We start from the raw sequence: 14,300 nt of genomic DNA on the forward strand, positions 1-14,300 counted from the left end.
AATAGCTTCCGTAACACCAAATCAGCTCTCGAAAACAATCGCTCGGGGGTGGATTTGCTAATGTTAGAATCCAAAAGTTTTTATCCATTAAACTGGGCACTGGATTTTTGTTCATGATACTTCCATCATTTCAAAATATGTATCTTCTTGGCCGCTGTAATGACCGCACCGTTCAAAACATGACCCTAAGTGGAGACGACAGACTACATCATATTTGATAGGATAAAGATTACACATACTCGTATAGGTAAAATAAATAGTCGAGCTGCTCGAATCGGGAAGATTGACTCGACTTGAAAAAGACAGAGGCCGGCTCGGTACTGCGAATGAAATAAGTCGAGCTCGACTCGAAAGCTCGGATCGTTTTCCAGTTGAGCTTTCGAGCCGAGTCGAGTTCGCGTCCACTAATTTCAATTCTTTAAGTTACATCTGGTGGGTTACACATCGTTTTATTTTGAATTTGAACTTCAGTATTTTTGGTTTTGAAGGTTCATCTGGCCCATGCGATAAGACCATTATTTTGTTATCGCGTTGCGTAAGGTGCAATTGAATTAGTTTCAAGATAAGCGTGTGTTATCGCCGATAAGAAAACAACAGGTGTGCAGATAATTTTGAAGCTGGCGTAATTCACATTTGGTGATATGATAATTCGCGGTTTGTTTACGGAATCTTAAAGGAGAATTTTAAGATTGAAGAAAGAAGATCCTTTGAATACGTGTACTTAACGAAAAAAGAGTCCTTGGCGCGATGTTTTGCCGCATATCCGAGTTTCTTTTTTGTTAGTGATCCAAGAGTGTGCGCGTTTTTCACAATCGCCACCGTTGGGATGTGGAGACGAATTTCGTCATCTTAATAAAGTGTTGTAGAAGGAAGTTTAATCAATTTTTCTAAGAGATTTAATTTACAACGTCACATAGTCAGTTAATGAAGTTCGTGAGAGATTTAAAGCGTTCCATTTGTATTCGGAAAACGAGTGTGTGTCGACCAAGCAGCACAGCTAAGCTTTTCTACAAGGTTCTCTTTTCGTTAAAACTAAATTCCACCGTCATCCGAAAAGCCACAAGCCAGTTCGTGTTATCAAGATCTAGTAGTAAAAGTAATAAAAGAAGAAGGAGAAAATTATGAGTTTGTTAGCGAGTGTTTTGTTTCTTTGCGCCCCGGGAAATCGCACTGAATGGCCAGTTTATGGGATTATTTAAAAACTGTAATTGAAGTTTCTTTAATTAACTTTCTATCGATCGCTTGCATGTGGGGGATTTGTAAATCTGGCTCTTAAAGGCTATCTTTAATTCAACTTATGTGTTTAATTTGTATGTCTTTGCCGATCAAGTATCTGTGTGTTTAATCAAACCGAAAGTGCGACCCAAATTGGAGTTTTCGTGTTAATTTTTTCTGTTGGCACGGGAATTATATTCGGTGATGGTGAACATTTCCTCCCTTGGAATATTGTTGAATGTGATCAAGGCTGTCGAGATTCCTAAATGAATAAAATTAAGAGACATCATCGAGATTTTTTTTCATTATAGCGGAGGGCGGACGTATCTTGGGAAATTTATTATCAACTTTATTTAATTGAGCTAGTTCGACAGGTGTTTTGTGATGGTTTAGTGACCATTTGCCATTGCATGCAGCAATCCATTACTCTAGTCATATCCGAACTGAGTTTCAGAATAGTCTTAGATCTTAGATCCTTGATTAATCTCGAACAGGGTCCCTTTAACATTCAGGATCTTCTCCCTTCCCTTTACTTCACAGAATTTACCTAAATATTTATCTATTATCTAACTTGGAAGAATCTAAACCAATTTAGACCCAGAACAGCCTTAGATTTATTTATTTGTTTGTCCCTCTTGTTCTGGGCCGCATAATGCTTTTTGGGATGCCCCAGAGGGTCTTTAATTGTTATATACTTCTCCGGTATTTACCATACGAATTACGAAAATTGCAGGAAGACCTAATTCGGAGTAGCCGGCAGCATGCTCGAAACTTATCTAAGGAAATTCCCATCCCTGCCCCAGATGAATTTCTCACCAATTTTCGTTCCAAAATAGTCTTCCATTGTAACGTTCTTGATTACGCTGGAACAGTGAAGCTTTTAAATGTAGGCTCTCTCAAAACACTAAGATTCCTTTATTTTGTTTAAATTTGCAACTCAGAAGTATCCTCCATTAGACTGGAACAGGAAACCTTTAGAATCCAACACCTCTTAAAGTATTAGACTCCTCCTTTTACTTTACAAAATGTATTTGTTTAATTTCCAACTTTCCGCAAACCCTGCCAATTTAGTTCCAGAACAGTCTTGGATTCCAGCATCCTTGATTTTTTTAAGTTTTCTGCCAGTTGGTAGGTTCTTCGGTGACATCTCTCGGCCACCACTGCCAGTCTATTGCCTCTCTCTGCAACCCCTCATAGCTAGTTCTCTTCTTCAAATCATCAATCCATTTCCTTTTCCTTCTTCCTCGTTTCTCGCCACCTTCCGTGTCTCAACATCACATGTCCTCTCAACACGTGGCCCACCCAGTTTCTCTTTCTGTTTAATATTGCTTAACAGTTGTCTTTATTTTCCTGCTCTTCTTAATACTTCCTCATTTCAAACCTCATCACTCCATGTTACTTTTAACAACGTCCTCCAAGTCCACATCCCGCATGCTCCCAGTCATCTTTTATTCAATGTCCATAGCTCACACTCATAAAACAGAACACTTCAAACTTATTGATGTTTAATAGCAGTTCTTATTCAATTTAATACCATCAACATGGTAGCAGAGCGTGGTTCCGATTCTTTTTTATGTAGGCCTTACTAGAAAAAAGTGCGACTAACTCCTCATGTTTTCCTGTTTTCTGCTGCTGACGTTTTTCTTCCGATGTCAACACTTCAACCAGATTCGCAAATGTTTGCTGTTGTTCAGATCTCGCCCACCAAGCTTGTTGAAGGCCCTCATAGTCATCTGAGAGAGAATCGAGCATCTTTACTACGAGTGAAGACTCGTCCGGTTTCACATTCAGCTGCTGCATGCGCAGAACCAGCTCCTCATAACGAGCAATGTGAGTCACCATATTTTCAGCAGGATTTTTCCTAAAATTAAAAAATTCAGTTTGAACAGTATGCGCAGCTTGTTTGGTTTGTTGCTCAAAAATAGAATGCAATTTGAGCCAAATTTCCCGTGCCGTTTCACATGAAACCAACAACGCCATAACCTTTGATTCTAGAGATTTAATAATTATCTGATTTGCTGCACGATCTCCCCTGTCCCAAACCTTGAATTTTGCATCGTAGATTATATCCATCAAGGGAATTTGCAAGGTCATGAAGAAGATTTTGGTCGATCAAGAGATGAGCACACCAACTCAAGAAGAGGAATTGGAGTGTAAAGCATCGGAAGAAATGTTGGAAAAACGACATCTCAGAAATCGGAACGATCTCAAAGTACCAAACAGGTTGTTATATGCAATGCTTTCGGAAGTTGTAGAACCAAAAAGTTATAACGAGGCCATAAAATCGGCAGAAAAGCAGAATTGGGTGACCGCCATGAACGAAGAAATGGCATCATTGAAAGAAAATTCGACGTGGAAAATTGTTGAACTGCCGGAAAAGCGAAAAACTATTTCTAATCGCTGGCTATATCGTGTGAAACGGGATTCTGACGGGAATGTTTCTCGGTTTAAGGCACGTTTAGTTGTCAGAGGATTCAGTCAGCGAGAAGGTATTGATTATAATGAGACATTTAGTCCTGTGGCACGACTTGATTCAATTCGGATAGTTTTGAGTATTGCAGCGAAAGAAAAATTGAAGTTTGCTCAATTTGACGTCAAGACTGCATTTTTATATGGAAAAATTGATGAAGAAATTTACATGGATCAATCAGAAGGTTATCAAGATGGAAGTTGGCGTGTTTGTAAATTGCAAGTGAAGATCAAGTTGCGGATATTTTAACTAAGTTGTTTAGGTAATGAAAATCTGTTGCCTAGCAATTAGACGAGAAAAACTGTCAACTAATAAAAATGCGACACCGCAGGTGGAGCATTTTTAGGTTGACAGTTTTTCGAGTTGAATTGCTAAAAGGAAACAGATTTGAGTTGCAACAACCCAAATTTACTCGGTTTAAATACAAACCTCGAGTGTAATTCGGCAGGACAATTTAACGAACAAGAAATTCACGAAACTAATAAATTATTGACAGATGTCAAACTAGTCATATGGGAAAGGATAATGCGATAATTGGTTCGAAAATGAATAGTGAAAAAACCACTATAGTGCGTCCAAACCTCCAAATTCAGTATGGAGCTTATGGGAAAACAGTACATGGTTGCCAAACATATGTTACTGATGTAGTGCCTGTAGTTTTATATTACCGTAGATGATTTTTACGGTATAACAACCACATTTCCTAACCTCAATCTCAAAATACAAATTATGCATGCTTACTCCATATCTCTGGTAAAGATTATAGAAAACAAAATTTTACGAAAATTTAATGGTTTATATCACAATTTAACATTGCCAATACAATTTATATTATATCTGTTCATCAGTTGTCACTGGACTCGTATTCTGGATCTGGATCATTCAGATTCCGTAACGTTAATTACAAAAGGTTGAATATCGTCTTGAAGATTATCTGCTATCCACATGTTGTTTTCAATGCCCTTTACGTGATTTATATAATGTTGCAAGTTTTCAATCGTGACTTTTTCATAACCAAGTTTGATTAACTCTTGCATGTTCTTTACCTTAAATGTCGTGTTATTCATCTTAATATGGTGTTCATTGTTGAGGAGAAATAATTCAGAACATTAACGATGAGTCGTTTCTCTTTACGGCTGAAATATTGCCTAGGTCCAGCTTCATCTCCTTGTACAAATACTTCCATATTATTGGAAACTCTACAAAGTTAACCTCAATGACAAAATCATAGGAAAACCCATCATTACCTTAAAAACGCTTGTAAAATGTAAATGATTTATGCGTTCTGAAAAGAACGATTTTTTAATAAATGCGGTACGAGAATTTAAGAAATCACGGAGAAAAACAAGAGCAATATAAATGTGACAGGTGACATACGACTGATGAAATTGACAACGTTGCCTTGTAGGACAAGGATAGTGTTATTTGGGAATCGCTAAAGATAGTAAAGGAGGTGTATACTCCATAAGAGCCCATACTGAATTTGGAGGTTTGGACGCGCTATAGTGCATTTGTCGCTGGAAAAGATGCAGGTAACTTTTGCCGCTGTCAAAGTGACAATTGCACTGCGGCTTATGCGATTTTTTATACATGAGTTGAATTGTCATTGCAACATAAATGAAAGTTTAAAGTTTGAGGGGAAGTGTTGTACTAAAATTTTTAAACTAAATAATTCATTTATGTTTGATCTAAGGTAGTAGTTTGTTGCTATATAAATAATTTAGAGTTTGTCATTAGAAACCGATACAATAAAAAACGTTGTTCATATTGATGTTTAATAATTTAATGTTAATAATAATTACTTATTCAATTTAATACCATCAACAAAACTAAACATTTCACCAGCGTTTTTCTCAATTCTACATCCATCTTACTGTTAAGCACCACTATCTTCCTCATATACGCTGTCTCAGCCATTCCCTTTCTCTCCTCTTCACTTCACTCAACCAATCGTCTCTGGCTAAATATTTACTTGTTTTTACTTGTTCCAATTTCTCTCCCCTTACCCTTACATCCATTACTTACGTTCTGCTCCAACTCTCATTACCTTCGACATCTTGTGGTTAATTCTCAATCCATACGTTTCTTCCATTTCTTACAGTCGTTTCTGTGTTTCGCGGATTTCTGTTTCCTTCTTTGTCATAACGGTTCTAAAGAAGTCTGCGGGCCACACTTCACTCCCGTAAATCTCATTACACAAATCCCTCGGTATCATCACTCCTTCTTTCTCGACATCCTCTTCTAAACACGATATCGGCATCCCGTCTCTTCCAGCAGTCTTACCATTTTTCCTATCTCTTATTTCTGATATCAAAATACTCCCACCCTTGTCTTCCTCTGATATTTCTGATTCTTCGATATTCGATATTTATTCGTTCAAGTTTCTCATTTGCTACTTTATGAAACTTTCCATCTTTAGTACCTGCGTTATCCTCTGTTAGCACCTTTCCATCGTCGCTTTCGATGCTAATAGCTATCCTGCTTTGAGTTTTTCCTTTATCCCACACCGTGTTTCTCAAAACACGATGTCGTGTCCTGCTATTCCATCGAGCTCTTCTATCTCCTTGCATTTATTTAGCAGCTATTGCGCTCGCGACCTTTTAGTTTCTGTTCTTAATTCATTATTTAGTCGTCAATCTGTCAGTGACCCGATCAGATCCTTGAAGATGAACCACCACTTTTCCCAAGAAACAGAAAACGTCGCCGTCTAAGGCTCGGCTCTCGGCTCGGCTACTTTAACTCCATAGTTGTATACAATTACTAATTATTGTTGAAAAATCCCCACGTCACCAAGAATCATTGGATTCGTACCTATGACAGGATCAAATTGGAGGCATTCAGCATCGTTTGCTCAGGTGCCTCCCACTGTACATACTCTCGCTGTATTAGCAAAGAAACTGTGAATTGAAGAAAAAAGAACCAAATCATCGGTACATCTACTAGATAGTTACTTGATTTCTTTAAAATATTACAACTAACTCGAGTGTAGCTTACCTGCTCACTTCTTTTAACAGAGGACAATTTTAATCATAAATGAAATTTCAAGCATCATCATTCTACAATCAATTATATCTATTATTTTAAATACAGAACGAACTAATTAATGAATTGTGCAATTTAAAACGACGTTTTACTGTCAAAAGTCTAACACCAACTGCCAGCATAGTTTAATACCCGACAAGCACGTAATTTTAACAAATTGAAATTAACGAATTAATGGCGTCCAAGAACAAAAAAAAGGATTTATAAATTAGCGTTCACTTCTTTCCATAATCAGGCGTTCCTAAGATATGAACGGAAAGCGAGCAGGAATAATATATTACAGCTTACCTCCATTTACACGCTTAAGTATAAATAAGTCTGCAATTTACGTTTACCATTAACGAAATTAGCGAGGTAATTGCGCCTCCTTCGGCCAGACTTTCCATAATGCACTTATAGAAGGCACGAATCGGAAATGCATATTGCCAAACTAAATGTCGGAGAGAAACGAAAAAGATTTTTATAGACTTCTTTCAAATTCCATAAATCTAATTCTGAATGTTTTACAAACATGAAATCGACTCCGCGTGAAAGCCATTCTCGAAGATCGTGCGATCCTTAAAAAGTGTGTTCGACGTCGACCTATACAATTTCCACCGTATTTCACTTACTACTTTATTAACTTGACATCCATACATAATAAATCCCCGTGTCCCCTCAGAGCGCGAATCTGGCGTTAAATGAATTTACCCGGCAATAAATTCGCACCCCTAATTATGGTAACGTCACGCTAATAGCTCGATATCAATATGTGAACGTTCCACAAATAATATTGCGTCCGGAATTCGAATAATTCAATTAGGAATATTAGAAATCAATATCGAATCTGAAATTCAAATCGTTTTATAAATAGATCACGAACCGGATATGTTAAAAAAATGTATTCATTCATCTCGACCAAAGTAATAAGGAAATTTGAATCTTCCTTTTCTACATTTACATACTTTCGGAGATTATCCTTTATGAGAAGATTTAATAGAATAAAAGGAAAATTGAGAGGATTTACCTACGTCTGCTACATATTTCCTCGGAGAAATATGCAGATTCGCACCGTTTAACTTTTAAGGTCGTTAATCCATAAACGAAGGTAGTAAAAGCGGAAAAAAAATTCTGCAAATAATGTTTCATGATTAACAATAGATTAATCGTAAAATTAGTCACAGCGAGTATAAATCGGATACGGTCTTTGAGATTAGCTCGTTCGGACCACCTCCATCAATTTATTAATACAATGGGAATCATCCACGTTGTCAATTTGAGACTGAAGGAACTTTCCCTGCTGATTGATTCGGTAATTACGAAACATGTTTGAATGACAGCGACAAAATCGCGAAAAACTGACTGAATGTCTTACTGATTGTGCTTGTGCAAACATATTTATTACAGGCTATTGACAATTGGTAATAAATCGTAGTTGAGTATTGATCATAAATATTTTATCTTTTATTTTATTGTCTTTATTTGATCAATCGGCATTTATGGCAATGTGTTTCGTACTTTCGAGGAAGATTGTTTTTTTGTTGAGCTATGGATGGATACCAAATAGACCTGAGCACTTTTGAGATTAAATGAATTTACAGATTAAGTCACAGGCCTGACATCATCGCTCATGTCAGATTTCTAAAATTAAAAAAAATAAATTCGCGATCAAATCGAACCAATTTTCAAAAAATCTTAAAATGTGCACCATTACAAAATTCTTTGGGTCCAAGGGTGTTCAAGAATCGTAACCTCAATTTTAAAAATGTACTAGCAACATCCCCCTAAAGGTCCGTATTTCTTCTTTAATTTTTTCTTAGCAACCAGAGCACTTAGGAGGATATAATTAACGCATTTTTTTAGGTTTTTAGATTTCCCCATCTTGATTTTACAAAAAATTTGCAAAATTCTCGCCTCAGGATAGAAGCACACCTGCATAAATCGAAGTGCGATATAAATTTAAATCTCGATGAAACTTGCTGTCTGGGTATCGTTGAACATGAAGTTAAAGAAACCGAGTTTTAACACCGATCCAAATTAAGAACATATTTCGCTGGTTCACCCTGTATTTATGAGCTATATCGTGCTACAGGTTTTTTCCAAAACCTTTGTTGGAAATGATTCACATATTCGCTAATAGGAAAGAGAACAAATTAACGATCGGTCAGTAAACAATATAATAAAGTTTTCATTAACGTAAAACTAACGCGTTTAGCGTAGGCATCCTTAGAGAAACCGACGCGACGGTATCACAAATTCTGGAGTACAGATCGTATCGTATCGTATCGTATGGGTGGCACTCCCTAGGTACAGACAGAAAGAATTGCGATAGTTGGTAGAAAACAGTTCCTTTTGTAATTAGAATACCATGAAAGATAAAAATCCCCCTCTCCCAGTCTTGCATAACAAATAACAAAGTAAACTATTCTCTGTAATTCTGCATTGCAGAAATATTCTCGAGTAACGAAGAAGTACTCTACTCTAGTGAATGTGTCCAAGTACTCTCAATGTACTCGGAGTACTTTGAATGTACTCGAGTATAAGTAAAAGTACAGTATAATCTCGAGTACAATAATTCAAATACAGTGTTGAATACGAGTACATTATAAAAAAAGTACCGAGTACCATAAAAGTACATGAGTATGGACAGAAAAATACATAATGTAATAACAACACCAACTATTACATACGCCCGTGAAAACTGGACACTAAGGAAAAAAGATGAAAGTATAAAGTAAATGCTATGGGAATGAAACATCTCACAAGAATTGCTGGAAGAACCAAATGGGATAGGGTAGGAAATGGCACGATCAGAGAAATAGCAGAACAAGAACCAATAACCGAAAAAATAAAAAAGAAACAACTGAACTGGATCGCGCATATAGTAAAGATGGAACCATGTAGACTTACAAGAAGAATAATGGAGACCAAAACCAAAAAAGAATTGAATACATGCAGTAAGGTAAGGCACAGCATTGAATCAAGGCTACCTATTGCAACAAATTCGAGGACTATAGGACAATTCCCCTAAGAATAGTTCAAAACCGCAGAAGTGGGTCCGGACGAACGGGCAAAACGCAAGCAATGGCACAATTATTTAATTGTTACAAAAATGCGCTAAAAAAATGAATAGGTAACCTTTCCTACGTGATTCCTAAGTGAAACCAATATGAAATTCTTCAAGAATTGATGGTAGAATTTCTCGCAGATTCCTAACACCCCCCAAAGCTATTAGGAGATTCTGTAAAAGTGATTTAAAAATTTTTCAGTCGGTATTATACAGGGTCCTGCAACAGTGCATCGGTCTTTCCTAGCTCATACCTAGTAAAAAATATCAAAAAACCAAATGTCAGCCATGGATGGTTGCGCATCTACAGAAATTATTTTTGAATGTGCAGTGTCCCATTTGTACGGTGTCAATAGACAACTGATTTTTTTAATGGAACACCCTGTATATTTTTAGTTGTTTCGATTGTCATTTTTTAAACTCTACATGGACACCTATTCACTTTTTGTTTTTTTTTGTCAATGTTACCAGGTAGTTGGTAGACCCGTTTGAAAAAAAATAGTTATGGCACTTTGAAATGTGGAAATTTTACTTTTTTTTAACACCCTACATCACTAAATTCATCTCAATCACTACCAAAAAGGTTGCCTTTTATTCAGATTCACATTATTAATCAAATGTATTTCTTAGGTTTAAAATCAAGGTCGCATAGAGAATTATTCGGAAAAAAATTCATAATTTGGCAAAATTGATACAAAACCAAATAGTGAATAGGTTTCCATGCGGAGGTTAAAAAATGACCTCGAATCAGCTAAAAATATAGTGTTCCATTTAAAACAATCCGCTGTGTATTGACACCGTAAAAATGGGACACCCTGTGCATTCAAAAATAATTTCTGTAGATGCGCAACCATCTATAGTTGACATTTGCACAAAAGGTTTTCGATATTTTTTACCAGGTATGAACTAGGAAAGACCGACGCACTGTTGGAGGACTGTATAATTTATCTTTCTCCCTTTAACGGGTACTGGGAAACTTCTTCGTAAACGTTAAACACGCATCCGCTTAACTCGACTTTTAACGTTCACTTAAATAACGACGTATTTAGATACATTTCTTCTTGCACTACAACCAACTTCTTCGTAAACTTCACCATTGAACAAGACCGACAGTTTCGATTACCACAACTTGCTACGCTCAGATACAGCTACGTTTCAAGGTCCAAAAAACTCGGTTCACGTCATCCGCCAAAAAAGAGCCACGAGTAACGTCCATTCGCTTATTTAAAAACTTCGGCGATAATACGTGCTTCTCTAGAAACTAGTTGGCTTACGCAGCGATAAAAAAATCTTATCTACGACAGGAGAAAAACATGAGATAAACTTTTACGAATACTACGTACATAATTCCTAACTGAATACATCTAGTCTTTTTACACGTCATTTAAATTCACAATCGCCAAAACAATTATTCAAAATCAAATAAATCGGAGACAAAATTAACATTGTCCTCTAATACAACAAATATGACCGAATCTTGTGTCCAATCTCAAATTACAGCCAACTTTTGACGTTAACAATAATGAAATGCATGCTGAAAACATATAAAAGAATAGTGGGTCGAGCAGATACAGGAGCCCCTTCCTCGGCCTGCAGATGATTTTTCATTCTATGGGGGGTACCTCGATCCCAGTTGTAGGGTTATTATTAGGTACTAATGGAAACAATCGATTGTTATTCTTAATTAGACCTGAAAGTTTGTAGGGTGTGTACTTCTGGTCAAATAAAGATAAATTGGTTCAGGAATTTTACTTGGTCTCCCAAATAGAATTACTGAACCAATTTATCTTTCTGTGGCCTACACAACCTACAAACTTTCAGGTATAAACTTACGAAGGGCGAAAAAACAACTCGTCAAATCCGAGGTCAAACCGTTATCCCCAATTTGACAATTTATAGTATAAAACATTACCCGGCTCTGAATTACAAGCACCTCCTGGAAAATGTATATTACTTACAATGGTTTACTAAGAAATATCTATCTATAGATAAATAACACGCATACGGTTTTATTCCTTGAAACGAGATCAGTTTTTTTGCTACAAAACTATATAAACTCCAACGTCCCATCCAAATGGTCAAGTGATGGCGATGGAACACTACAAAATTGTTTTGGTTGGCACTCTGATGATGGCATCAGTATTCGTAACAGGTAGCACTTTTTGCAAATTAATTTAAATTAAAATATGTCTTTCAGATGCCGTAAAGTGCTACACATGCAAGGGTACGCCAGATAGCGATTGCGCCAAGGGTGTTCCCGAAAAGATGGAAGTTGAGCAATGCGACGGTCTTTCGGTATGCCATTACACCGACATGCGAGAAGATCGTAAGTTTTCAAAGATCTAATATTGTCCCTAGTTGAGTTTTGCCGTGATTATAGACGAAAGAAGCGTTTCAAGGGGATGCACTAAGACTGATTTCAACGATCTCTGCAATACGTTACGGCAAGTATACGCCGTGTTTCAAACGGCTCACGAGATTTTTGAGTGCACAACGTGTAAGGACGAGAAGTGTAATGTACAAGTTACTCCATAATCTGAAAGTGAATTTAATTAAATAAACGATTTGAGTCCTCTGTTTTATTCGAAAGAAAAAATAATGGTTTTGTCCGTCCATCGCCTAACTCGAGAACGAAAAGAGACTGCGATGGGAAACCTTCGCTAAGGATCACTGCTATTGGATATGAGCCGGATTAAAGGTCGCGTGCATTTGTTTGAAAACGTATAGCTAATCGAAGTAGATCGGAAAAAAATTATAAACGATAACATGTAAAGGGCTAAAGTTCCCAAAAAAATGTTGTAAACGTTCAAAGGTATAGCGGAGGTCAACATGGAAATACACCCACTCATTTAAATGCTTATTATTTATAAACAGTCGCCGCGGAATTTTCACGATCGTGATTTTCAAAAGAAAACATAAGACTCTACTTTTTGCCTGTTTCTTACATTCCATCGACCGCGATGTTGACTGTTGAGTAGTTCATACCCCTATCTTTATTTTAAACCGTACCTACCGACCTCGGTTGTCGTATTTCTCATAACCGAATGGGAAATCAATAACTCGCTCATGAAAAATCACACCGAACTATGTGTGAATGTGAACAATCTCAGAAGAATTTCACAAGAATATTTCGCCGGGACTCTCTCAAGAACCAGCAAGCTCTAAACACTCTCCAAAGAACAGTTATAGAATCTTCTCCAAAAGTATAAACATGTTATATTTTTGCAGAAGTAGTTTTCTAAGTAATGTTACTTCAAATATGAAAGAAAAAATCCTCTCAGTACGATTCCTGCAAATGCAAAAGATTTCTTCGGCTTGGCTCCTTTCAAAAACGCGTGTAATTTAGTAGATGCTGTCATATCTGTACCATTTCTTAATCGCTGCATTGTTTTGTTTTTGAATGAAAGCAGCAAAGAATAGAAGATTTAAATACGTTTGACCTTTATCCTTCATAATATATCAGCATTATGGATAATTTAATACTTTGTTCGTAAGATGCCCACGAAGACAACACTACATTTTTTTCTTTATAAAGACTACTGGATTTTACACCTGTCAACTTTTCTTCTGCTTCTGGAACAAGTCATTAAATGGGCGGTGCATTTTGACCTGTGTTTGAGTCCGAGACGGCAAAAGCGCGCTTTCTTGTCCTTCCCATACTTCCATTCTTCATCTATACTGATTGCAGAAAACTTCTTACGGCCCCAGACACCGGCCGCGCAGCGGACTCCCATAATCCTAATCTTCATTTAACATTTGTGTCCTCTAATGAGGAAGATGTGTGAATTTCCGCTTTATGCGAAGAAACAGAAAAAGGCCGCTTCGTTGCGTTCCATTTCGAAATAGGCTCTATGGCCAACGAAGCCCTGGCGATCCAATGTATTTAGTGCTGAAGAAGGTTCGGCTCCTACATATGTCTCCAAGCTTTTCGTCGTCTGTTAGGTCTTGAACTTGTAGACTCCATGGGATGACGTCGGCAGAGGCTTCAGAATTTGAGTATTCGGACACTGAAAACTGGTGGCTGCGACGTTCTTCCACTTCTTCGAGGATTATTGCTTGTTATAGTTGAAGTAGTTCGATGCGCTAGCGTTCGCGACGCGTAACTCTCGTAGTACTTGTGCTTCTATAGTAGTGGCCGCTAGGGGATTCCAGGGGGAGTAAGAGGGCGCCATTGATCATGTTCATACTTAAATTGAACCATTTCGAATAAGCATAGCATGTGCACGTCTATACAGGGTGGTTAGAAAGTAAAGGAACAAGGCTGAAACGATTTGAGGTATTGATTTCAAGTTTGGAGGACTTTAATGGGACATTGTTATGCATGTTTCGGAATGAAAAAGACTTCATTGCCCAATTTTGAGGGCGGCCGCCATCTTGAATTTTTTTTAAATAACATGGGTCATGCGACACATCATTGGAAACCGTCTTGTTTTCTCTTTCGAGTGTTGTATACATTTAACCATTTTTTTTTGAAATTGAAAGAAATTAAATTCTTATAACCTGATATAAGTAAGGGAACTCGTAAGG

At 37.1% G+C, this 14,300-nt stretch overlaps 1 protein-coding gene across 1 annotated transcript; it reads left to right on the forward strand.

The window, feature by feature from the left end:
* Nucleotides 1–11,746: 11,746 nt before the first annotated feature.
* On the forward strand, nt 11,747–12,342 carry LOC116179307. The gene is made up of 3 exons (XM_031499064.1): nt 11,747–11,925; nt 11,971–12,099; nt 12,154–12,342. Exons 1-3 carry the CDS (start codon nt 11,859–11,861, stop codon nt 12,306–12,308), a joined length of 351 nt encoding a protein of 116 aa, XP_031354924.1. The 5' UTR covers nt 11,747–11,858; the 3' UTR covers nt 12,309–12,342.
* Nucleotides 12,343–14,300: the final 1,958 nt, after the last annotated feature.

The sequence above is a fragment of the Photinus pyralis genome, unplaced genomic scaffold (assembly GCF_008802855.1).
Source record: "Photinus pyralis isolate 1611_PpyrPB1 unplaced genomic scaffold, Ppyr1.3 Ppyr1.4_LG8, whole genome shotgun sequence".
Classification (NCBI taxonomy): Eukaryota; Metazoa; Arthropoda; class Insecta; order Coleoptera; family Lampyridae; genus Photinus; species Photinus pyralis.